The following is a 25354-nucleotide window of genomic DNA, read 5'->3' as shown; positions in this document are numbered from 1 at the left end:
TGCTTCCAAGCAACTTTTCTCATTCGGGCAGAAAAAGAAGAAAGGATCGTGCTGCCCACTACACCCCTCCTCAAACACCCTTTTCCCCGCCCTCCATCGCTTCCGAAAGCCACAGAGCCCAAAAACCGCCCTATGTGACGCCGCGGTCCTTCCGTCGCTTCTTCCGTCTGGCGATTAGCTGAATCGAGCTGTGTACCAAGAGTTCACCAGTACGCCCCTCTTCAGATGGCGATCAACGCAAAAATCGGCTTGCGTGGTTGAATACACTACGCAGTAGCTAGCAGAGTGCTCGATTAGCCAAATGATTGGAGACTATAGCAGCTCAATCACCCGCAAGTGCGGAGTTACTTGCCGAGAATTCATCCGAAATGGATCCCGGCATGCTGAGCAACAATCCATGGATGAGATAGGAGGATCCATGAATACCGTCCACGCGATGTCATATGGGAGATCGTGCCTGGTCCAGGTCAAGTCTTCCTGTCGCTGCGAATCATGCAGCAAAACTAGACTTCCAATATCGAGTGGCACAATCCTGAGTTGCTCGCGGCCATCGTGATACGATTTGATGGCATCCCGCATACGCGTTAAAAGGTGTATTACCTCCGCAATATCCTCGTCGTGCTGGAGCAGTTGCTGTGCTCGCAAAGCAATTAAGTTCTCGCGAGCTTAAACTGCCTCCCATGGAAGCGTACTCCATGTGGGCACTTCCGTTTCCCGAGGAAGAATTGCTTCCTTCTCAAACAGAAGCCGGTACTGTGTCATTCCGGTTGTTGCGTTCATCGTCATTCTGTCAGCCAAAACTGCCCTATAAAACTTCTCTCCCCGTGGCGGAGGCCTCGTTTTTGCTGGTTTCTGATGTCTTCCAACCCGCCGAGGCGCACTCAGCTGAGATGAAGAGCCCTCGGACTCTCTCGCAGCAACCGCAGCAGCGTTTTCTACGGAATAACCATAGTTCATCTCAAACAACGCATCTTTGAAAGTGCGCATGCTCCGCTCGACAGGTCCATTTGACCCAGGATTGTATCGCGCAATGGCAACTCGCTTAATCCTCTTTTTGTCTAAGAAGGCCTGAATTTCAGTGCAAAACTCAGGTCCCTTGTCAGTGATGACTCGAATCGGGAATCCATATCTACATGTCATATCCGACATCCCAACTATGCTGAAGTCCGCGTGGAAGCAAGGACTCAGCAATTTGACCTGGATCGCAATATATAGTAGAGGAGTGTATCTCCCCTTGCTATTGCTGCCTTCTATTTTGCTATCAGTGTATGCTTTTGTCATATTCTAGAAAATCAAGCACTTTTTCCATTCGTTTCAAACTGGGCTTCTTGGGTAGCCTCAATCCACACTAATTTTAGGTGTATTCCTCCACATTTAGATAGACCCATGTATTTAAGACCCAGGGTACACAAATACTCCCCTCTTCATCTAAATCCCGAAAAGACTTTCAACGGGCTCATGCTTTGTCGCGTTGTGCCCAGGTAGGTATCAACATGGCTCTGCGATCGCCGAGTCTGTGGGATCCTACTTAGCAACGAGCCCTGGAGGCTAGTGGGGAATCTTGAAATTTGACAAGCGAAGCCGAGCGCTGGGCTCGGATATCTGTTACTCTGATCTACGATCAGTCCCCAAATCTCCGAACTTGGAAGCCCAGAACTCACCGGCCACTGAGGGCTTACAGGCTCGAGGTTTACTATTTGTAACCTTGGAAAGGGCTCTGTTAATCTCCAGGGCTTAGGGCATGATGAGTCTCATAAAGCATATATATTGTAGATATTCTCACAGCAACCTTGGAAAATGCCTGCCCCATTCCAAGGATGATATTGTACAGTACTTGTATACGTCAGACAACCGGTGAAGACTCGGAGCACGCTCGGATGTACGGAGCAGTGGTTAGCTTGTAGCGATTGCCAGCTAGTCAAAGATCGATTTCCTTAGTACAAAAAATTGAGTACGTGCATGGGACATCGGTCCAGGCGGTGATTGACACCTTCGGTCTTTGTCCGACACTATTCGGAACACGCAGCACCCGCAATCCCGACACAGCGTGCCGTGTGATATTTTGAAAAAAAATATATTACAAGCACAAACGCAAGAAAGGGATATGTACTGTGATATGCGAGAGATCTTCCCAAGAGAAACTAAATAAAGGGGCAAGTTAGAGTTGACATTCCCGCTACGGTTAAACGCTCCCGGTTCTGTCAATTGATCGTCTAGCGCAGGACCCATCTATCGGAATCGAAAATCGAGTTCGAGTATCGATCGATCGCAAGTTTGCGGATCTAGTTGAGAAATTCTATACATTGCACGGTGCATGGTTCTATAAGGGTATGTATTTGAAAGTATATGATCACATATAGTCCTGATATGCCCTGCATATGCCAAAGCAAGCACGAGCCGTGATAATCCCTCCCCCCACCGGGGTGCATAGAACCAAGGTTGAACGAGAGCGGATCGGACTGCACTGTGACCATTGTTTCAATTTTGGCCCCTGAGAGTTCGCGAACTGCACTATGTGCGGAAAGCAATCCGAGATCCGGCTGCGGCCCAAAATTTTAGTTCTTTTGCCGTTTCTTTGTTTAAACGGACTACACCCCTGTCAACTATCTGTTGTGACTAGGTAAATCCTTCCCCAACGCTTGAAATGAGCTCCGAATTACCGGGAAAAGTCAAAACTAAAATTGGCGTTCGGTTCTCATGTTCCTAAAGGAGACGGCTCACGGTCTACCTGACGATCACCTCGTCACACCAATGATGATCCACAGGGAAATTGGGAGCTCCATCGCATGCCACAATCGTCAGTCACTAACCCACCTAGGGCTTGTCGTTCCGGCAATTCCACTCCATCATCAACGCGCTGATTGGAACCACTAATGCTCGGTGACGGGGTGGGGGTGGTGCTTCTGCCAGGGAAATCACAAGAATTCACAGTATCACGGTTCTCGCCCGGACTATGCAGTCCCAATGAGTTTTCGCCTGTCAAAAAAAGAGCTTTTAGGTGGATCCCTCGGGGAACTTTTGAGCTGGCCTATGATGCAGCCTAGACGTTGGCCCCGAAGGAAAAAGAAATATCTGCAAGACCCTAATGTGTAGCTCGTGCCGGATGATCATTTTGCACCGTTGATCGTATTCGCGCGACTCCATGGGATTTTCCCAATGGCTTCCTGATTGTACATGGGGTGGCAGAGTGTCGAGGGGCAAAATCAATAGACTGGGACTCGAGGTCTCCATAGTACATATACCAAGGTTAGAACAAAGAAAAGCTCGGGATACTAATATACTACGCACTACTCTTAATTTTTAGCGTTTGAACGCTGGGGAGAAGCCCGGATCCCCCTGATCCAGGCACAGAAAAGTACTAGATCTGCACCCTCGTTGACATTTACTTTATTTCTAATTTCTTTTTTTCTTTCTCTCTATTACTTTTCTCCTTCTCTCTTTCTCTCTCTTTCTCGACATGGGGTAAAAGCATCTGGACCGTGTGTCGGACTTCAATTTTATTTGGCTGTGATGCTATGACATCAAGCTGTTCTATTCTTTAATGACGACCGCTGGTCTCGTCGCTGCAATCATTAGTCCCACATTACTATTTCCCTTCGTTTGATTCTCGCGGAGTCCAACCTTGGAGCCGCCTTCCAATTCTCTCGCGCACCGGCTTTGCGCTCTATATAATCTACAAGATGGCCGGCATAAAGAGGTTCTTCCAGGACAAGACAACCCGTCCCGCGACAAGCCTCGGACTGGAGGGCTGTCACATGGACGATCCAAATTATGGTATGGCGATTGACTCGCCTGCACGAAGCCAGTTTGAAGGGTTCCCATCTAGAGATTCACAGTCACTAGATGTGGCTCATCACTTCGAGCAAATCGAAAAGCAATTCGTGGATCTACATGATCGTCTCGACCGACCAACGTCTTCTCAATCGCAATTGCCGCCCACTCGTTACGCAACCCCCAAAATTCAGAATGGCCGATATGTGGACTTGATGGATGCCCTAAGTACCTCGGAACGCTCCCGGGCGACCACTCCCGAACCACTTTCTCCTCCATTGGCCAGTCCATACAACGAAGATGTCGCAGAGCGCAACATGACTCGGTTTCTCCGCATACAATACAAGAAGGGATTTTCCAGTTCTCGCATCTTATCGGCGTTGTATCAAGAGGATGTCGCGGACCGAAATATTGCAAAATATAGCAGTTCCGGCCGCACCATGTCCGGATTGAGTTGTCAGTCGTCTCCAGCTGCGCCGGGCAGAGTCCGACTACCCGAAGGCCAGAAGCGTAAGCCCAAGAGAAACCCTGCAGGGAGACCAACCTGGGCTTCAGCAGAGAATCTGCGGACAGGCCCTGACGACAAAGGTCCGGATCCTTCTCCGCGAGCGAACTCCGACCTGGGTAGTTCTTTGAGACCACAGAAATCGGCACCCATTCTATGTGCAGAAGAGGGCTTCATTCCCCAAGAAGCAGCACCACCTAGTCCCGTTCAGCGGCTGGGGGTTCCTCCTGCGCACAAGCAGGGCAAACGATGGAGCAACACGCCTCTGCCTGATAGTCCGACGATCCCCATCCCCATGGGAGATAAAAGTCCGACTGCCGAGGCCCCTTCAGTACCCCGGCCATTTTCTTCAGTATCTCGCAATGCATCATTGCCCCCGAGATCCCAGTCTCCCCAGCCTTCGGGGCCGGTATCCAAAAAGAACGCCCGAGGTCTCTCGATCAACACTCAATTGGCAGCCAAGGGAACCCCGAAGATCGTACATCGTGCTATCCAGCCACCCACTCCTTCAACAAACAACATGAAACGACCTCCCAGCATCGCGGAAGTGATGAGCAGTCCCCTGCCCATCGCCAGCCCAATTAGCCCTCCAAGGTCATCTGCACGGGTCAGAGCCTCGGAATTAATGAACTTGTTCACCAAGACTTATACGTCTGCCCACGGAACCCATCCAACATACGAGTCTCTCCACGATGCCATCGTTCGTGAGGTCAACTCCCACGAGGCATTCCAGCGTGTTCCCCTGCCGATACCAGGACCTCCATTCACGCCCTCTGCCGAGAAGATCGAACTCGTCAATGCCTCTCGAAAGGCCCTAGGACTGAACCGGAGCTCCTCAACCGCAAGCCGAATGAGCAAACCATTCATGAAGCACAAGAGATCCGCAGAGTCCCGCCGCAGCATCTCAAGCTCCGTTGGCTACGACCGACTGCTCAAGAAGGTCGCCGGCTCCCCAGCTCCTCGCCGCCACACCGACGCACCACTTCCCTCCCCGGCCTTCCTTGCAGACATCAAAACCAAGCAATCCGCCGCCTCCTCCCTCGCAGCCGGAGAGCCCATTACCTACATGGACGTCTTGCGCGCAAGCAGCGAACAACAACCTGTCCAAGCCCCCTTGTGCACCGGCCCAACTATCCCACGCAAGCGAGACCGCTCCGATTCCACCAGCAACATCACTGCCCCTCCCCACCCCAAGCCTGATATTGATATCTCCCTCGCCCCGAAAACAATCTACTGCATGCAAGCGCACTCATCACCGTCTCCACATGAAGATGACGACGACGATATCATCCACCTGCCCAGCCTGTTAACTCCGCGCGTGCAGATCGAGGGCGTCGACGAAAACAACATTCGCTACGTGATCGATGCTTCTTCTGCAGAAGAGGCCCAGAAGCTCATGTACTGGCCTCATCGCATTAAAGGGGGCGTAGGCTCCGGCTCAAAGGTCTGTGGAACTAGTCTTTCGCCGCTATCCCGTGCTCGTATGCAACTTCGTGGCTCGCGGTCTGTGGAGACTTATTAGTTCTCCAACTTCGCGGAACGGTTTCTTTCTCGCATGATGACGATGCTTTCATGACTCTCTCTCGAAAAAGCTCTTCAGCCTTTCTCGTTTCCTTTTTGAATTCTGTGCTCTAGCCAATCGCGAGCTTTTTGCTCTTATATCCTCTCGTCCTGAGCTTTTCCTTTGCCTATCACTTGCTACTCTATGTTCACTCAAGTCTCTCCCTCACATACTCTCGCTCTCACTCACACTCACTACCTCTCTCGTTGGCTCGATCGAGTCGTTCTCCTATCTCATATCAGACCCTGTCAGTTCATTATTGACAACTTTCTGTTTTTGGTCATCTTGTCTTAATACCACACTTGCATTACTCGGCCGGAGCCTTTGTCATTTTATCTTTCTTTTGCTTTCTGACCTATGTGTATTATAGCCTATCAAGCGACTGCTGTTTTGTTCTCAGTTAGTTCACAATTATCATAATCTCTGCATAATTTTCAAGTCTACTTGCATGTTCTTCCAAGGTTCCAAGCCAAGCGGGAAGCATTTTTATGGATAGTCATCTAAGTCGGCCTTTGAACTTGATCAGCTTCGCCACCACACAACAAAGCACCTGCTATATTTGACTAGAGCCTTGATGGTAGCCTACCCGGGTATGGACCGGGCATACCCGCCGTCATTTCGGAGTCTTACGAAAAGGCAAGCTAGAGGGCACTAGAAAGGCTGAGTGGACCATAAGAAATAATAGCGTTAGAAAAAGAAATAATGACATGTCTCATGTTCATAAATATCATTGCCACTGCCTTTTCCCCTCCTAAACTCCACAAATGACAAATCAACATCTGGAACGATTCCATCAGATCCACCGAAGAAAATGCCATAGAACTTGAGCTTCAGCCAACGCTCCACCATGCATTGGGTAATGCCGCATAAAAATCTCTCGTCTTTTTGCAATAGGCATCGCGGACGAGCAAAGCAATATCAAACAAACGCTGTAGCCGGCAGCGTACAAGCGAATGGCTTAGTAGGAGCCTAGGTGAGAAAATTAGTAATGTGCTTGTAATGTGAGGGCTTAATGCTGGGGGACTGTTAAACTTACGGCCGAACATGCACCACTTCTCAGCGGGGCGTGTGCACTTGGGGTTGCAGCAAGGGGTGACACCCTGCTCAATACCCTCGGGCTGGTCGAAGGGAATGCAAAGAGACTTAGCACCCATGCTGGGGGCCTTGGCATCCTCAGCCTCACCAGAGTCTTCCTCGGCCTTGCGAGCACTCATATCCTTGATCTGGTCCTCACACTCCTCGGTCAAGCAGTGGGGAATGAGGCAGACGTTCTTGCTGTTCAGAGCAGGGGTGAAGTCATCCCACTTGGTGATCTTGATGCGGTGGGCCTTGAATTGCTCATCGGCACGCTTGTACATATCAGACTGGATAGTTTCAAGAAGAGCCGGGACACCAGTGGCCAGGTCAGGGATAGCGATGCTGCCCTTGCCCTCCTTTCCGAGGATATCACGGCGAGCGGTGGTGACGAAGTGGCCAGCGGACTCGCCGGGACCGAACTCGATGCGCAGAGGGACACCGCGCAGCTCGTAGCGGTTGAACTTCCAGCCGGGGGAGTTGGCGCTCTTGTCGCTGTCGACGCGGACACCAGCGGCTTCGAGGACGGCAACGAGACCATCGACCTCGGCCTCGAGCTTCACACGCTCCTCCTCGGTGGTCTTGGCGGTGACACCGACGGGGACAACGATGACCTGGAGTTCAGCGACGCGGGGAGGGAGAACCAGACCCTTGTCGTCACCGTGGATCATGACCATGACACCGAGGGAACGGGTGGACAGACCCCAAGAGTTCTGCCAGACGTGCAGAGGGGGCTTCACCTCACCAGGCTTGGTGTCAGGATCCTCGACTGTGATGCCGAACATCTTACTGAAGTTCTGACCCAGACCGTGGGATGTACCACCCTGGATACCACGGCCAGTGGCGGGGATGTAACCCTCGACGGTGGTAGTGTAAGCACCACCAGCAAACTTCTCCTTCTCGGTCTTCTGGCCCTTAACAACGGGAACGGCGAGAAGCTCCTCGTAGATGTTGGCGTAGTGATCGAGGATGGACAAGACTTCCTCGCGGGCAGCACCCTCAGTAAGGTGAGCAGTGTGGCCCTGTAATTAGCTATTGTTAGCAACCTATGTTAACTAGTTTTGCGGGGTTGCTGGGGGTGACCAACCTCCTGCCAGAGGAACTCTCGGGAACGGAGAAGGGGCTGGGGGTTCTTGAATTCCCATCTCACTAGTCGCGAGCCATGTTAGTAGATGTTGAGAGGAAAATAGATGGAATAGGATCGAAAGAGGGCTCGTACCGACACTGTTCCACTGGTTGAGACGCAATGGAAGATCTCTGTGACTGCGAATCCACTTGGCGTAGTAGGGGTACATGACAGTCTCAGATGTAGGGCGAATGGCGATCTTCTTCTCCAGAGCAGTGGAGCCACTGAAATAAACATGTTAGTATACCTCAGTTAGGGCTTTGGTATGTCAGTGCTTACGCATGCGTGACCCAAGCGACTTCAGCGGCGAAGCCCTCAATGTGATCCTTCTCACGCTGCAGGACATCCTCAGAGACGAACAGAGGGAAAGAGCAGTTCTTGACGCCCATCTTCTTAATAGCCTTGTTGAAGTATTCCTGGATCTCTTCCCAGATAAAGAACAGAGCAGGCTTGAGGATGAAACAACCGGAGACATCGTAGTAGTCCAGCATGTCACCCTTGGTGAGAACCTGCTGGTACCAGCCGGGGAAGTCCTCGTGCTTCAACACATCGATACCAGTCAAGTGGGCACCCTCGACCTTCTTCTTGGGGGCCTTCTTGGCCTCCTGCTTTCCAACGGGCTTCTCAGCCTTGTTGGGCTTGTCGGCCTTCTCAGCCTTCACTCCAGCCTTCTTGTTGGCCTTTTCAGCCTGCAATCTTTCGAGCTTGGCGGCCTTCTTGAGGGCGCTCTTTGTGGGACCCTCGGCGGTATCAGCGGGGTTTTGGGTGCGGTCAGGCAGAGCCTGGGTGGCCTCGGTGGCAGGGACGTCGCTGGGGTTCTGGCTAGCCATGTTGAATCACAATTGCCTAGACAAAGAAGGGAAGACCCGGATCAAAGGTTAAGCAGAGAAAGCGAAATCGGAGGTATGACTCCCCTCCGTGAAGTGGGATGCGATATCGAAAATTACTAGCACACCGCCTCGGCAGAACTTTTAGTGCCCACAGCACCCCCCCGTATCCAGACAGCTCTGCCATCGCACTCGAATAGCTTACTTTCATTCGTCTGTTACAGTTATGGCAGGCATCTTCGAGGCCCCGCGGAATGCGGACACACTTTGTGAGTTTTTCCCTGGATCGATTCCTCGGTTTTTGTTGCTGTTGACTGACCAATCTCGCACACAGTCTTGGGTGGGCAGAAAATCACCGGCGCTGATGTCCGTGAGCAGAATGGTATGTTGAATGATCCTTGAAGAGAACTTTGCTGGGGCAAGGTAGCTGATTTCTTGAAGTTCTGGCAACACAGGCTATCTCCAATGTCATCAAGAGCTCCTTCGGTCCATCCGGTCTGGACAAGATGATGGTCGACGACATAGGAGTATGAATCGATAACCCCCGCATATATCTTGCAGCTTCTCACATTAGCAGGATGTGACCGTGACGAACGATGGCGCCACCATTCTTTCTCTTTTGGATATTGAGCACCCCGCGGGCAAGATCCTTGTTGATCTCGCCCAGCAACAGGATAAGGAGGTACATTTGACAATATCTTTATCTTCAATGGATGCTGACCGTTGTTATTTTTTTTGACAGGTTGGCGATGGTACCACCTCAGTTGTCCTCATTGCCTCTGAGCTGCTCCGGAGAGGTAACGAGCTGATGAAGAACCGCATACACCCTACCACAATCATCAACGGATACCGACTTGCTCTGCGCGAAGCCGTTAAGTACATGAACGAGAACGTTACGACTAAGGTGGACAATATTGGAAAGGACAGCTTGGTCAACATTGCGAAGACCTCCATGTCCAGCAAGATTATCGGTTCCGATTCCGATTTCTTCGCTAACATGTGTGTGGACGCAATGCTGCAGGTTAAGTCGGTGAACCAGAGAGGCGAGGTCAAATACCCAGTCAAGGCTGTGAACCTGCTCAAGGCCCACGGAAAAAGTGGTACCGAGTCCGTTCTCGTGAACGGTTACGCATTGAACTGCACCGTTGCTTCCCAGGCCATGACTACCCGCGTGACCGATGCTAAGATCGCCTGTCTCGACATGAACCTGCAGAAGGAGCGCATGAAGCTTGGTGTTCAGATCACAGTGGAAGACCCCGACCAATTGGAGAAGATCCGCGAGCGGGAGTCCGGCATTGTTATGGAGCGTGTTGATATGATTCTGAAGTCTGGTGCCAATGTCGTCCTTACCACCAAGGGTATCGATGACATGGTTCTCAAGCTCTTCGTCGAGAGGGGTGCTATGGCTGTCCGCCGCTGTAAGAAGGAGGATCTGCGCCGTATCGCCAAGGCCACCGGTGCCACTCTGGTCAGCACCTTGTCTGACCTCAACGGAGATGAGAAGTTCGAGGCATCAAACCTCGGACACGCAGAGGAGGTCGCGCAGGAGCGTATCTCCGACGATGAGTGCATCCTGGTTAAGGGCACTAAGGTTCACACTGCGGCCTCTATCATTCTCCGTGGTGCCAACGAGTTCAGCTTGGACGAGATGGAGCGCTCTGTTCACGATTCACTTTGCGCTATCAAGCGGACCCTGGAGAGCGGAAGCATTGTTCCCGGTGGTGGTGCTGTTGAGACCGCACTTCACATTTACCTAGAGGAATTCGCAGTGACAGTGGTAAGTTATTGCTGGAGTACTGCTTTACTTGTACATGATTGTCTAACATTTTCTACTATAGGGCTCTCGTGAGCAACTGGCCATCGGCGAGTTCGCACAGTCTCTGCTTGTCATTCCCAAGACTCTGGCAGTCAACGCAGCAAAGGACTCATCCGAGCTCGTTGCCCAGCTCCGTGTCCGCCACGCCCTGTCACAGCGTGTGCAGGACGGCGACGCCAACGAGGAGGAGAAGGCCATCGCCAAGAAGAAGACTTACCGCAACTACGGTCTTGATCTGTCGAAGGGACGGGTCCACGATACCCTCAAGGCCGGTGTGCTGGAGCCCAGCATGAGCAAGGTCAAGCAGCTGAAGAGTGCCGTTGAAGCTTGCATAGCTATCATGCGCATTGACACGATCATCAAGCTTGACCCCGAGCAGCCGGCGGATGACGGCCACGGCCACTAAGGAGCTCGTTTAAACCCCCCAAACCCCAAAAAGGCAGTAATATGATGTGACATAGATGACCAGTAGTAGAATGTTAAAATCTGCTGCGACTGCACATGGACTATATTTTCCTTTGAGAACTAAATACATAACAGCTTCGTAGCCCTAACTCCGTATATTCAAATCCCCTCACTGCCGCTTCTCAGCCATCAACTTCCGGTATTCCTCGACAATATTCCGGCGCTCACCAGCCAACTCCTCACGTCGCCTCAAACTACCAACAGCAGAAGGCACATTGGCAACATCAACCTTAGCCCCACCACGCACCTTGAAGATCTCCCTAGGCTTAATCAACGAAGGCGGCGCCGGCGCAACCTCAAACGGATTCTTCTTCCTCTCTTGATCCCTCTTCTTCAACTTCGCCCAAGGATCAGGATCATCATCCCCGCTATCAACCTCCCCATCCCCTCCCTTGATCTTCTTATTCTTCTTCGCAGCAAGAGCCCTCTTCTTAGCCTTCCCTCCAGCCTCAATATCCCAATCCTTCCACTGCTGCAACTCAACCTCCATCTCCGCCTCCCGCTCTTCCCGCTGCTCCTCTTCCCGCTCCTTGATCTTGGCCTCTTCCTCACGCCACCCACTCTGCAGTCTCCGCAGGTGCTTCTCATGCTTCGTCCTCTTGCGTTGCTCATTCGCCTTCGCCTCACCAGACTTCGTTGTCTTAGTCATTTGCGACATTGGCATTTCGCGATCAACACGAGCTGAGAACTCCGCCAGCCTCTCACCAGGCAAAATCTTAAGTGACTGCTTATCCGCGGCTTTTGCTTGTTGCGGGGCTTCTGTCGCGGACTTCTTGTTCGAGTCTGATTTCTCTTTCTCGGCGCGCTTGCGCTTTTTGTTGCTTTCGCCGGTTTCAAGGCCGGATGGCGCTCGCTTGCCCGTTGTTTGGAATTGCATTAGGCGGACGAAGGCTTTCGGCGTGTCGTCTTCGGTGACATTCTTGCGACGGTGCGTGGGTGCTTTGTTTGCGCTTTGGTTTTGGTTTTGCGTCTGGTTCTGGTTCTTGTTGCCTCCCTTGCCTTTCTTGCCGTTATTGGTTGTCTTTGGCTTGGATGGGTCGCGGACTGGAAGTGCTTTGGCGATCTCTTCGGGGGAAGGTTGAATTGGCTAGAAGGCGTGGTTAGCTTTGGGCATTAGAGCTTGGTCGGGTTGCAGGGACTTACGATTTATCGGCTTCGCCGCGTCTCTTGTGTTTGTGAGGCATTGTGAGCTTGTGGGGTTGAGGGAATGGCGGTACAATGTAAGTTCGGAGTTGGAAGTTTTTGCTCTACTTTTTTCTCGAGGTCGGCTTATCTTATCGCACCGCTCACTTCCAAGGTTGTATCAACATCACGGCTCTCTTTCTAAGGCAAGTCTATAGTGGCCAGGGTCAATTTCAGTATTTCCGATAGAATGATCTCCCAGTGAGTATCAGGCCCACGGAGTACAGCCCTAGGTCTCTTCTTTGGCTGTCTTTTTCAATGTCTTTCCAAGTGTCTTTTCCCATACTACTCTAAACACACAGCCAATTTCGATGTGTATCATCTGCAATTCTATATCGTTGATGTGCCAGAAGAAGGATGATTTTACTTTGGAAGTATGTTTGCCAAAACCAGCCCAAAGAACCAGACACCCGTGGATTGAATTAAACATCAATTGATTGATCCGAGAAAGGTATGCTTCGCTAAAAAAAAAAAAGGACCCATGCCATTCCAAACGCCGTAACAATGCCCATGGGCAAGAAAACAAGAAAGAAGACAAAAACAAAACTCCGACACACCAAGGAAAGAAATGCACATAAACGGTAGGTAGATCACTGAAGACACAAGGGGGAAATCATTCGTCATTGTCGTCAATTGAGTCTTTCATATCAGCCCAGCCACACATCCAGCGCTTGCCCTCAGTTTCACCACCACTTCGAAGGTCTCGAGCTTCCGGTCCTTCGCGCCAGCATCGAGCAGTGTAGTCATCGCTCATGGTAACCAGTTCTCCAGCCTGCGTCCACGATACACCTGTCACTTCTTTCTGGTGACCCTCAATGAGAGCAGTGCCTGATTGATGGATGGGGATGGTATCCTCTAGGCGTCCAGACAAGCCAGTGCCGGAGTTGGTGCGGCGAAGCCCCGAGCGAGTTGAGAAAAGGGAAGTCCTGGTAGGCGGAGGGTCGACGGGAGATTTCAACGGCGTATCCAGGAATCGTTCGTCGGTGGGGAATAAGATTGGACATTGGTCAGTGCTGCCTGTGGCGAGCATTTCGGGAAGATCTGCTGTTGCTTTGCGGATGGCGAGTTTCACGTAGAAGGAGGAGACTTGTAGGCGGGGATGGCGGAAGCCATAAAGAGGACCAAGGCCATCCTTGTCGGAGCCGCCGGTTCGACGAGGACGGTTGTGGTTGAGGGACAGTTCTGGGGCGTGTCCGAGGATTAAGTGGGATGTAGAGTAGGTATACACAGTATTATCGCGGCACAGTGTGTACAGTCGGGCACCATCACCTCCGAGTGCGATGGATGTCAATCCAAAGCGTCGGTACTTCACATGACTCTCCGGTTCTTGTGTTGTGGACAGGGGGGGCAACAGGTCGACCACGGCGATTGTTATGTGCGGTGCGTATATCCCATAGTCGAACACTTGCGCTGGCCTCGGAAGCTGTGACAAACAGGTTCTCGCGGCCTGGTGGGAGGAACGCGAGTGAAGTAACAGTAATGTCGGTCCGGCCGACAGGTGGTACTTCATTCTTGTCCGGAGCTGGCTTTTGAGAGGTAGTGTAGGCATGAGCGCCTCCGATGGTGTTCAAAACGTGAGGATAGAGCATCTTTTGAATCGGCGGTGGAGGCTGTGATTCACTCTCCAAAGAGCAATGAACTTGCAAAGCGGGCCGCTCAAACCCTTTGCAGCGCAGATCCCATATGTTCACATTCCCGTCTCTGCTGCACGTTGCAAGCACTTTGTTGTTGGATGCCGGTTGAAATTGTATGCGCTTCACGGAAGAAGAGTGGTTCGACAAACAGTAAATGGGTTTCTGTGTCGTCATATCAATGACCAGAGACGTCTGATCTCCGGATGCGGTGGCAAGCAGCATGTCGTCGGGCGAGAATTCGAGGTCCATAATCGAGTTTACATGCGGACGGAATCCGAGGTACGCATCGGTAAACCCAGAGTCCTCGTCAATTGAAGAATCTAGCAGTCGAATTCCACCTTCCTCATCACCAATAGCAACCATTGAGTTTGCTAGTTGAGAGATTAGCACAAACAGAAGGTAGCCAGTCAGAACCAACATATCACTTACTGTGGCATGAAGCATTGGAAAAAGGCAGGGCTGGGGACCCTTCTGAGGCATAACTAGAACAGTGGTGAACGTCGGGTGGTTGCGAGTAGAATTCGGATGTGAGATCTTGCCAGCCTATGGAGGGATTAGTGGTTGGTGTTGAAGATATGGGGATCGACACATACCAACTCCGGAGTTTGCTCGCATAGTGACTCGATTGTGTTGCGAACCAGCGACACTCCGCATGAATAAGGCACCTGAGGTTTCCAAGGCCCGAGATCGACGCACCGGAGCTACGGCAGGAGGTTGTTTCGGCGCTACTGGGACCTCCGCGGCTTGCAGGCGGAGGTCCATGTCGGGAATTCTAACCTCATGGTCCATATCGCCGGTTGGGGAGCGGACACGAACTCTCTTTAGAGGAGAAGACTGCAGTGGAGATGCGACAGAAGAAAATGAATTCTTTCGTTTCCGGCTCGGAGTTCGGATGAAGTCTTCTGGGAGACCATCGTGAGAGCTTCGGGTGCCGGCCTTGGTTCGTGAAAAGGCGGGCCCCAGACGATTGACGGCGGGGGAGGTGAGAGCTCGTAGAGCTTGTCGACTTGTTGTGGGGGTGATGGAGTTCTCAGCCGTGGGCAGTAAAGAGCGTGGAGTGAAGAAGCGACGAAATGACCGCGGCGTCACCGAGGGTGGCTTTCGTCGGCGGCCATCAGAAGCAATGGAGGGCGGGGAAGAAGGTGGTTGAGGAAGAATTGGTTCTGAGAAAGAAACGTCTGGTACATCAAAGGGAGCCATTGTACGAAAAACACAATGGAAAGCGATGCATTTGAGGTGGTCCGAAAAGGGCTAAAGGGGATTTTGGAGGAAAGTGGTCGGTTTTTTCGTGATGCGCGACGTGACGCGCAGCATTTCATCCCTCACACCTTCTCTTCTCTACTTTACCACTCACTCTCCTCTGATTTGGAGGCTTTACGCGGTCAGGGCATATCTCTACTCCTCATCATCTCCTTTTAGCACAATTTCCAGCACTGTATGACTCTCTGCACGCTTTAAACGCGTAAAATTACGATTGCGGGGGCGGTTTTACTTGTCAACACGGCCGAATTCCAACGTCTAGTCGAGCTCACCACGATATCTAATACTTGTTTCGGGGATATATTATTGAAATTCATCATTTGGGCTTTTCTTCATACAGTCCAAGCGACCATAGTTTTAAAATTGGTTCAACAAAGGCGACTAGTGGGCTGAAAGGCTCTCGGCAGGCTACAGTGCCGTTTCATAAGTATTGGACCTCAAGTACTTTGCATGCATTCACCAGGGGATCTTTGCTGTCTTTCTTACTATCTTTCTTACTCTCTTTTTCAATATGTTTCCAAGGCTCTAAACATGATTCGGGCAGTGAGGAGTATCCAAAGTTGAGACTGAGGCTGAGGTCAAATACTTTAAGAGAGAATTCCGAAATTGCCTTTCATTTCCTGTTACTCGTGAGGTATTCATACCATAGGGCTTTGGAAGTGCTATATTGAGACAGAACCTCGGGAATATCCATGGACTCTGCCCTTCCAATGTCAACATGCCAAAGGACTGACTGTAATCTATCTTGGAGGCACTCACTTGGACTAAACAAGCTTAGAAAGGGAACAGTGTGACATGAACCTGCCCACTGCAGGTGACCATAAGTTGGTCTTTCCATGAGGATTAGACCTTTTCCTCCCTCGATTCCCCTAAGCCACCGTAAACTTGATACGATCCAAGGGCAACCCATCATGTCGCCATTCCGACTACCAACCAAGCCGTAACACTCGCTTCCAGATACTTACCGTAACATCTCTGGATGGCTACATTGCTCCGAACCAACCTGGCGCTACACAATCTACCGGACAACCTACATTCCCCAATCCCATGCTGTTTTCCCGCGTATGATCGACCTAACCATGAGATACACGAAGGACGGATTCCTCAACCGATACGAAGGATATCGTCGCTACAGCCCCAGGGCAAATGAGCTCAACATGACTCTCTGGCACGAGCTCTGGTAGCATTACAAGCCACGTGTTTTGGAAAATGCATTCCAATTCGACGGAGCATCGACAGACCAGCTCTGTGAGCATTTCAAAGCCCGGCAATTGAGCGTGATATGCTCGATGTGTTTACTGGATACCGCATGTCTGCTGTCATTGACGAAGAGAGTTTTCAGTCATTGCAGCACACTCCCTTCTCACAGAATCACTCACCAAAATTAGAGTATCAGAAATGGCCCCTGCTTCAAGTTTCATTTTGAAACTATCTAATAGATAGCTCTAATCTCTTCTAGATTACTCCATGTTGTTTTGAACATAGTCTCAAAGTCATTTAAAAGAAGTAGGGAAAAAAAGAGAATAGAGGAGAGGAAAGAAGAGATAAAGATCATGGAGGTCCCAAAACAATGATACATTGTTAGTTTATTCATAGGAGGAGCTAGGCATCTGAAGGTACGGATTACTGAGTATCTTAGATAGTTTCTGACCCTTGGGCACCATTCTCGTACGGAGTACACCAGGAACGCCCCAGAAACGTTGTGATTGGTATAAAAAACAAGGTTTCGGGGGCACTTCCGCTAAGAAAGAGGCTTGTAATGGGGACCCGCTATGCTTCTACTCCGTACTCTCGCGCTAGTCATGTCACGGTTGGAAATCCAAGACTATATCGACAATGTGAAAATCGAATTTATTGATTCCCAGGATGTGCCTACTTCTACTCCGTACTCCGTACTCTGTACTCTCTGCAAGTGATGATTTTCGACGTTCGGGTTCAGACCGGTGCAAGATAGGACGTGTCCACTGATCTACACCGTGAACCATCCGATCCCTGGAAAATCGATAGTGCACAAAGCGACATCCAGTCAAGATATCCACAATGCGACTGATCCATCCCAGATCCAATGAGATTCCTCCAACCAGCTCTGCTGTACTCCGTAGTCGACTTCATAATGGCAAGTGTACGCCCTCCCATCCACCCGATCTACTCCTGTGATACGCTAGAGGCCCACGCATGCGCGCGCGACCTTCAGCCACTCTGACGAGGTTCCCTCGAATAGTTCGTAAAATGCAGAGTTCAGCTGTTGATCATGCACTATCACCACTGATGTCGACACGTCTCGAGTCACGCAAGGGGCTATATCCCAGCAGTGGGTTTTAGGGCTTGAAAATCCTCCGCTGCCACGCGCTCCCGTATAACATCGCTGTCAGCCCCAGTTCGGGTCTTGGTTCAGCTACAGACCTGAATTTTCCAAAATTAATCTCAAGGGGTCGTGGAAAATGTCTGCTGCAGTTGACGGTCTTTCCAAGGGACATCGTCCTCTATGGAAGCATACGAATCGAGTGTATAACGTTCTGGAATACAACTACATCGTATTTCCTCTCACATTGATTTTGACATTTTATGGTAAGACGGCGTCGGTTATGTTCCAGCGACTGCAAGAGATGTCAGACTGACCAGCACAAACCAGCCTTTAAACAAGTCACCTGCGTAGGTGGATATTATCTCGAAGTCGCAGAAGATGCCTGGAGCAAATCCTCAATCTTTCACGTTTGCGTAATGACAATGTTCTTGGTGGCGCAAATGCCACCATTCGGACAGCTATTGGGCTTGTGTCTGCCCATGCGACCGAACAAGTTCGCATCTGGGCCCAAGACGCGACGACTGGAAACTCTGCGCATCTGCCTTGTAACAAAGGGCACGAACGTGCCAACAGCAGTGAACTCAGCAAGGTGTTGGGACAACCTGCCACAGCGTCATAACCCTTCGGTCAAATTTCACGTTCTTGTCGACAGTGAGAACGCCGACGAGCTAAAGCAGCAGCTCCCGTCATATGTCATTGTGGACCAAGTGCCCGGTAATTTCTCCGTGAAGAAGGCGAAATACAAGGCTCGGGCCCAAGAATGGTTCCGACTGAAGTACAAATTCTCCAAGGAAGATTGGATCCTGCATTTGGACGAGGAGTCTGAAATGGATGATCGTGCTCTACAGACGACTTTGGATTTCATTGAGAGGGGGACTGCGGAGCTTGGAATGGTACAACAACTTCCCAAAGCACATTCTTAATCACTGGCACTGACTACTTTTAAAGGGCACTATCTATTACACAGCATCTAATCACTGGACAAGCATGCTTATGTCTGCCGCCGAGGTGGTCCGAGTCGCCGAGGACTTTGGACGATTCCAACTACCTCTGCTGCTCTTCCGGCGTCCATATTTGGGCTGGACTCACGGCTCATGGCTCCTTATCAATGGTGCAGTAGAGAACGCCATTGGCTGGGATACTGACAATGTGTGTGAAGACTACTGGTTCGGATATCACGTAAGTACATCTCCAAGATTCAACTTCAACTTGAAGAGCCACTCTAACTACATATGCAAATCACAGGCTGCAAAACTTGGATATAAATCCGAATGGATCCACGGCATTTTCCGCGAACAACCACCCTGTACCCTCCAAGATTTATGCAAGCAGCGACGACGTTGGTTCACTGGAATCTTCCGCTTCGAGCAACCTCTTGCGGGTATAGCCCTAACTCTTGGAATCATCGCCGGAATTGGAAGTTTGATATAGTAAGTCCAAACCGACATATTTCTAGTAGAGCCTGAAAACTGATCATAACCACAGTCCCTTGATTGGTTATCTTGTCCAGAAGCCAGCAGTTCCTTTCTGGTTTAAGGAGCTCATGGTTTTCAACGATGCTGCAGGTCTGCATGTGCTCATTTCTGCATGTGTTCTGCAAGATCTGAGTCTCGTAGACCTATCATGGACATCGATTGTGTCTCACGTTGTCCTTGCAGTCATCCTTCAGCCGATCGTAAATTTAGTGCATATTGTGCTATTCTTTACAGTGGTTTTGTCACCGCCAACAGGATTTGATGTGATCAAAAAGACCTAGACATTCAGGAGAAATATTAGTTGTGCGACAAGAAGATGAAAAGGAAGGAATCCTGTGATCTCGTAGGGAGATATCTCAGTGGTAATCAAAATCAATGAAAGATGTGGAAGGGAACACACCCAGAGGGGCTCGGCGGGCCATGTTCAGGCTATTTCCAGCGTATTCTGTAGTCCATTTCGAAACACGGTGCCATCCTCGAGGGAGGGTTTCTTACACAGATTTTGAAACAATAGCCTGTAGATCTTTCAATAGATCTTATACTATCACGTGGCAGTTAGAGTCCATAAATACCTTGCGTTCCCACCATCTTCGGTTCTTCTAACAACTCGCTCATCCTCTAGAGGTTCCAAGGACTCCACCCCCTTCCGCCAGCATGCCCAGGTTGAAATGGGTTGATGGTCTGCGAGGAACTGCCGCGATTCTCGTAGCTTATGGTCATTATTTTAATTACGATTTTCCCATGCTCTATCGCCGCACCTACTGGACAGAACCATTCGAAGAGAACCAGCGGCTCGCTCAACTTCCTCCGTTCAACCTTCTTTGGTCCTTGGACGCCATGGTTCCTCTGTTTTATGTGATAGCTGGATACTCACTCGCAAATGGCTTACTCGAGCTCAGAGATCAGCGGTCCGAGTCTTTCGTCGATCGTCTACGGTCCTCAGCCGTTCGCCGCTTCATCCGTCTAGTCCTGCCGCTGGTAGGGTTGGGCATCCTTTGCCAACTCATTTTTTATACTGGTTGGTTTATTCATTCTCTGCCAGAGAATGCGGCCCCTGGTCTACAGCCATGGAAATCTCCATGGAGTCACCTACGCTACTTTTGTCGATACGTGGCAGACAACTTGCAACTCTTCCAGATCCAGTACAACCATGGACTGAGCCAACAGCTCTGGACAATACCGCTTGATCTGCGTAGCTCATTCTTTGTCTACTTTGTGATGTTCCTACAGGCTCCATGGCGACCTTCCGTCAGGTTATCGATTCTAAGCCTAATGCTCATGCACACTCTCTGGTACGGAGTATGGGACGCGTTCAGTACGTTGGCCGGTCTCACTCTTGCCGAGATCAGCTCTTTCCATAAGCGCACTGGTTGTCATACCAAGCTTCTCTCTGGGTGGTTCGGTTATTTCTTGCGATTTGCCCTGGCTACATACTTGTGTTCTCTCAAAAGCCAAGTAGGAGAGTATCCTCTCGATTACCGCATCCTTGAAACAATACAGCCTCCGGCATGGACGCGCTACAATTGGTCCACCGCTCGATTTTCTTGGAATGCCATTGGTGCGGTTTCGCTTTTCTCGGTTCTCATGCAGAGCCCTCGGCTTCAAGAAATCCTCAGTCTATGGCCCTTCCAATACCTAGGGAAACATTCCTTCTCCATATATCTTGTGCATACACCCATATATCAGGTCATTCGCAGCCCTCTACGTGACTGGCTCTGGAGACTCCAGGGGAACAAAGGTTGGGCTGGATTTGAGGGAGCCTCTCAAAGTTGGAATTCCTATATAACAAGCTGGGTTGGTTCAGGACTCATGTCATTCTGTGTGGTATTTATTGTGGCTTGGTCATACTCTCAATATGTGAATCCCCGTGTGGATCGACTGGCTAGGGATATAGACATGTGGTTGAGCCATGCCGATACTGATGTCAAAGCCGAGAAGAAAAAGTAGATATAGCTTTTTGTCGAGGCTATTTTGTATGGACCTGGTCAATCAGACTTGAATCTTCAGACTATCGCAAAAAGCCCTAAGCTCGGATGTTGAGATCCGTTTCATGTTATTCCTTATTACTTTTTTCGCCTCTTTCCGGCTACTAATGCATCGGCCAGACCAATATTCATCTATTTTACATAGAAATGCCAATCAGTGTGTTGGTATCATAACTTATCACACGCTTGAGATGTTGTTGTCATAGGCACAGGGAACGAGTCAGGCTTGGTAAAAGAATTGAAGTGAAGCTCTTCTCAAGATGAGAAACTATTTCGTGGGCCCTTCTGTTGCCAAAATAGTATGTAGCTTCCGATGTAGTACCTAGCTCTATGTAGTGTTTCTACTGACATGCTTCCAATAGTCGAAATAGCTTGAAGTCAATGGCCTCTTCAAAGCGCATGGCGTACATCATGTGGGTTTCCTCGCCCTGAAGCCCTCATTCTCTCCCAAAGCCTTGCCCAGGCGAGATGGTTGCTCTCTGTTTCCTTTCTCCCCTTTCTTTTCTTTTGCCCCAACCCCATCCCTCTTCTCTCTTCTTCCCTTCTTCTCTTCTCATCTCTCGTGCCCGGCATCTCAAGCAAGATCAGGCATATTGATCTGATCCCCGGCCACTCAATTCTCTCTTCATCCCCAAAGCTATCTCCGAGCATGTTCTCCTCATCCGAAGAGGTCATCATACCTCCCGAGACCGACATCGACCGGTCGAAGTGTACGCGCGTGGCGCCCATGCGTGTGCTATGCCTTGGTCTGAGTCGTACGGGAACCAATTGTAAGATACCAGCCCTTACAAAGACACCTGATCGATCAAAGATACCCTGGAAGACATTTTAACTCACCACTTTCTCAGCCCTACGCACCGCCCTTCGGATCCTGGGCTATGACGAAACCTACCATGGCTACGAAGCCTATTTCGAAAACCCACGAGACTCTTGGATGTGGCTCCAGGCTCTGAAGGCCAAACTCGACGGGGTCGGAAAGCCTTATGGAAGGAAGGAATTTGATCAACTTCTTGGACATTGCCAGGTATAATTCACAGGGCACTGAAAGACGAGACAGCATACTGATCATCACATAGGCTGTGACCGATGTCCCTGCAGCGTGCTTTGCAGAGGAGTTGATTCACGCATACCCCGAAGCAAAGGTCATCCTCACCTACCGGGACATTGACGCTTGGTACAAGTAAGTTTCCCGAAAAATCCAATTACTTTCCCCAAATTGACGAGTCCTGACATCTCCCAGCTCCGTGATGAAAGCCATCATCGCCCGAGTGAAGATTCCTTGGAGCCATTCCATGACTTTTTTCCTGATTTTCTTCCGGGATCCAGTCCGCTGGTCCAGACTCATGGCTCTGAAGATCTGGGACGGGTATTTCCGTGGCTTTGAAGCCAATGGGAAACAAGTCTACAAGGAACACTACGCATTGGTTGAGAGTCTTGTGCCGGAGGATAACCTGCTTCGCTACAAAGTGCAAGAAGGTTGGGGGCCTCTTTGTCGGTTTTTGGGTCAGCCTGTTCCGGACGTGCCATTCCCGCAAGGCAATGAGGTAGCAGAGCTTGTTGCTGTCACGAATGCCTATGTTAGGATCGAGGCTATCAAGGCTTGGTGGAACTTCTTTTACGTGGTGGCTTTTCTTGGTGTGGTTTGGGCAATGGCTTTGGCTGGTGTTCGTGCTGTGGTGTGAGGCTGGGATATTCACTTGAGGTGAATGCTAACTTGCATGTTCGCCTCGCTGTCCCGGGATGCTCATTCAGTTTCGTCTTCATGCTTCAACGCATAACTCTGGCCGTTTCTAGATCAAAATTCTAGGTGAAAATAGGCAATTTGGATTTTGCGTGCTGGCTTTCTCATTGAGATCCATGTAGATTACCTAGGGCTGGCAGGTTCCAAGGTTCCAAGGTTCAACTCCAGCCCTGACGACCTTAAATTAGAATTTCCGCTCTGTGATGTCTGTTCACCTGGGTCGTGGCTGTGTGAATAGTCAGGGATTGCAGATTTCTTACGACATGCACAATATTAGGGGTCTACCATAATACATCGAACACCACATCATAATTCTCGAAAAATAACTTGTACAATATTTGAGGAAAATAAAAGAACACAAGAGCCAAGCCCTAGAGGCACACCCGACGCATTAGTAAAAAGGAACATAGACAAGAAAACAAATAAAGGTGGTACACGCCGGCCAGACACCCAAGCACCCGGCCACTCGTTCTGTAAGTTTGCATATTGGACATCCCAATCATGCGGGTATCGATACATATCGCTCGTCAGTCAGCCGTATAAGAGACAGGCCTCATACAACAGAGCCTACTCATCACCAAACTGCCAGCTAGGCTGGTTGTGGGTCTTGGGGTTGCGCAGGGAGGTAGCAGTGCGCTTTGGCTGGGGGGTCTCATCGTAGTTATCCCAATGAGACTCCATCATCTTCACGGCCTTGTCGTGTTTAGCAGTGGGCTTAGCATTCTCCTTCGAGACAGGCGAGTCATCAACGATGTCGAACTGCGAGTTGAAGTTCTTATCGCGGTTCTTGTTATTTCCAGTGACAGCCAATGGCTCGTTCTTCTTCTCACGCGCACTCAGCTCGGGACCTTCTTCGTCATCAAAGAGACGGTTCTCATAGAGTCCTTTGCCGCGACCACCGAATGAGCTGATGATACGGCCCTCGTCTTCCTCATCATCTGTCAATTCAAAGTGGCGCTCTGCGTCACGACGCGGCTTAACGACGTGAATATCGTCTGGGCCCTCGTCTTCGCTCACATCGAAGTGGCGCACTTCTTCGCCGCGAGGGGCGCGTGTGTCCTTGGTGGGTGTAGTGAAGTCATCAAAGTCCCACTTAGGCTTGTGGTATGAGTTTGCGTGCTTAGCTTCGTTCTTTGTTTCGTGTTCTAAGTTATCACCGCCGATCTCGAAGTGATTGTACTTGCCGGGGATGGACTTGTAGAAGTGACGATCTTCGTCAACGGGTCCATGGGCAGTCTCATCTTCTTCGGGGACTCGGGGAGCGCGGCGCTGGGGCTTTGAGGGCGAGTCAGGAACATCATCGTCCTTCACAAAGATATCACTGAAGTTGCGCGTGGCAGGGCGACTAGAGCTGGGTGCGAAAGGAGCCACGGCTGCAGGCGCTTTCTTGCTGGGCGATAGGATCTCATTCAATGAACCCGCTCCGTATGGGTCTTGGGTGTAACGTTTGCCAGCAGAGGAAGGCTTGGGGGTTGCGCGCGGGCCTCCAGCTCGGCGATTTCCTTGCTAGGCGAGAGAAGCTCTGTCAAGGACTCTGCCGCGTAGGGATCCTTGGTGTAGCGCTTGTGCGGGGATGAGGAGCGTGGTGGGGGTGTGGTTTGCTGGCTCGGGGCTGGAACGGCGGCCGACGAGCGCGCCGTAACAGAGGTCTTCAGGAGACGGATCTGATCCTTTGCATCGCGAATAGGCCAGGCGCGACCACGCGCGCCAATAACCTCCACTTGTCTCAGCAGGGAAGCCTGGTCCCAATGGATGCGGATTTGCTTAATTTGGTTCTCGGAGTCGAAGTGGACGATGTGAATCTGCATGCATTAGTGTCGATCGGGGGGGGCGAGATCTCGGAGAATTTACCGTGGGGAAAGTGACGACGCGGTCGGCCAGGAAATTATCGTCCAACGAGGGGAGATACGCCCCGCCTCCCTCGCGGAATTCGAGTGTGGTTTCCATGTCCAGACACAGCGCATCAGAGCCTTCAATGGCACTGATGACGTTGTGAGAGCGCGTCTTCACGATGTGAGACTGCTTCAACACATGGGTGATCACATTATCGGGCTGATCGAACTTGGTCGTAGTAGGCACGTAGATCAGCGAGATATCGCCGGCCAATTTGGCGGCCTTGGGGTTATCCAAGAATCGCTGGTACTCGGTTCTGAAGTAAGACATCGTTGAAAGAGTGGCAGGGGGAGAAGATGTCCAAGGTTCAAAAGGGAGAGGACCTGGAAGCGGGCCGGGGAGGGTTTTACAGGAAAGATTGACAGGCTACGCTCCTGTTCATTATACACAATGTTTGTGGTCAGGTACCGGATACCTCCCACCACACAGGGGGTCCGCTAGCACCCTTTCGTACCCGGTACCTTGCATAACAAGATTGTAAATAACCGCCTCGAAGACGCGCACGGGGAACCCAAAAACACGCCAGTGTTTCACCACAGTGGCCCCCCCCGAGCCGAGGCCAAGCCTAGGCTTATCGAGTTTCGAATGTCTCTCCAGCAACTGGCATATGCACCACCGCCAATACATTGTTTAGACTTTTTACTTCATTCCGGTATGGCACAGGGGCATATACATTGTATGGTACATGGTGGTTTACGCCGATCTCTGTCCGTTTCAGCTTGGGCAATGTCCGA

The 25354-nt window shown here is 50.7% G+C and overlaps 9 protein-coding genes across 9 annotated transcripts; 5 read left to right on the top strand and 4 right to left on the bottom strand.

The window, feature by feature from the left end:
• Positions 1–3680: 3680 nt before the first annotated feature.
• Positions 3681–5798, top strand: N7506_001221 (uncharacterized protein; the record flags this gene model as incomplete). Its single annotated transcript, XM_056950517.1, has 1 exon — positions 3681–5798. One exon carries the CDS (start codon positions 3681–3683, stop codon positions 5796–5798), a length of 2118 nt encoding a protein of 705 aa, XP_056816432.1.
• A 997-nt stretch (positions 5799–6795) lies between these two features.
• N7506_001220 (proline--tRNA ligase) lies at positions 6796–8867 on the bottom strand (the record flags this gene model as incomplete). The annotated part of the gene is made up of 5 exons (XM_056950516.1): positions 6796–6806; positions 6874–7933; positions 7999–8060; positions 8131–8261; positions 8317–8867. 5 exons carry the CDS (start codon positions 8865–8867, stop codon positions 6796–6798), a joined length of 1815 nt encoding a protein of 604 aa, XP_056816431.1.
• Positions 8868–9090: 223 nt separating this feature from the next.
• Positions 9091–11086, top strand: N7506_001219 (chaperonin-containing T-complex alpha subunit TCP1; the record flags this gene model as incomplete). The annotated part of the gene is made up of 6 exons (XM_056950515.1): positions 9091–9133; positions 9199–9246; positions 9306–9391; positions 9442–9546; positions 9607–10641; positions 10703–11086. The coding sequence occupies 6 exons, from the start codon at positions 9091–9093 to the stop codon at positions 11084–11086; spliced, it is 1701 nt and encodes a 566-aa protein (XP_056816430.1).
• A 168-nt stretch (positions 11087–11254) lies between these two features.
• On the bottom strand, positions 11255–12329 carry N7506_001218 (uncharacterized protein; the record flags this gene model as incomplete). Its single annotated transcript, XM_056950514.1, has 2 exons — positions 11255–12232; positions 12300–12329. 2 exons carry the CDS (start codon positions 12327–12329, stop codon positions 11255–11257), a joined length of 1008 nt encoding a protein of 335 aa, XP_056816429.1.
• A 611-nt stretch (positions 12330–12940) lies between these two features.
• On the bottom strand, positions 12941–15161 carry N7506_001217 (WD40 repeat domain-containing protein; the record flags this gene model as incomplete). The annotated part of the gene is made up of 4 exons (XM_056950513.1): positions 12941–13596; positions 13640–14332; positions 14391–14504; positions 14555–15161. 4 exons carry the CDS (start codon positions 15159–15161, stop codon positions 12941–12943), a joined length of 2070 nt encoding a protein of 689 aa, XP_056816428.1.
• Positions 15162–18005: 2844 nt separating this feature from the next.
• On the top strand, positions 18006–19282 carry N7506_001216 (glycosyltransferase family 2 protein; the record flags this gene model as incomplete). Its single annotated transcript, XM_056950512.1, has 4 exons — positions 18006–18419; positions 18475–18705; positions 18772–18956; positions 19012–19282. The coding sequence occupies 4 exons, from the start codon at positions 18006–18008 to the stop codon at positions 19280–19282; spliced, it is 1101 nt and encodes a 366-aa protein (XP_056816427.1).
• Positions 19283–19655: 373 nt separating this feature from the next.
• Positions 19656–20948, top strand: N7506_001215 (acyltransferase family protein; the record flags this gene model as incomplete). Its single annotated transcript, XM_056950511.1, has 1 exon — positions 19656–20948. One exon carries the CDS (start codon positions 19656–19658, stop codon positions 20946–20948), a length of 1293 nt encoding a protein of 430 aa, XP_056816426.1.
• A 687-nt stretch (positions 20949–21635) lies between these two features.
• N7506_001214 (sulfotransferase family protein) lies at positions 21636–22668 on the top strand (the record flags this gene model as incomplete). Its single annotated transcript, XM_056950510.1, has 4 exons — positions 21636–21756; positions 21835–22010; positions 22063–22166; positions 22227–22668. The coding sequence occupies 4 exons, from the start codon at positions 21636–21638 to the stop codon at positions 22666–22668; spliced, it is 843 nt and encodes a 280-aa protein (XP_056816425.1).
• A 626-nt stretch (positions 22669–23294) lies between these two features.
• On the bottom strand, positions 23295–24890 carry N7506_001213 (uncharacterized protein; the record flags this gene model as incomplete). The annotated part of the gene is made up of 3 exons (XM_056950509.1): positions 23295–24113; positions 24146–24529; positions 24579–24890. The coding sequence occupies 3 exons, from the start codon at positions 24888–24890 to the stop codon at positions 23295–23297; spliced, it is 1515 nt and encodes a 504-aa protein (XP_056816424.1).
• Between the last annotated feature and the right edge of the window lie 464 nt (positions 24891–25354).

Source organism: Penicillium brevicompactum (assembly GCF_028827555.1).
Source record: "Penicillium brevicompactum strain IBT 35665 chromosome Unknown utg000001l_segment0_segment0, whole genome shotgun sequence".
Classification (NCBI taxonomy): domain Eukaryota; kingdom Fungi; phylum Ascomycota; class Eurotiomycetes; order Eurotiales; family Aspergillaceae; genus Penicillium; species Penicillium brevicompactum.
This window is presented reverse-complemented; position numbering and strand designations above follow the sequence as displayed.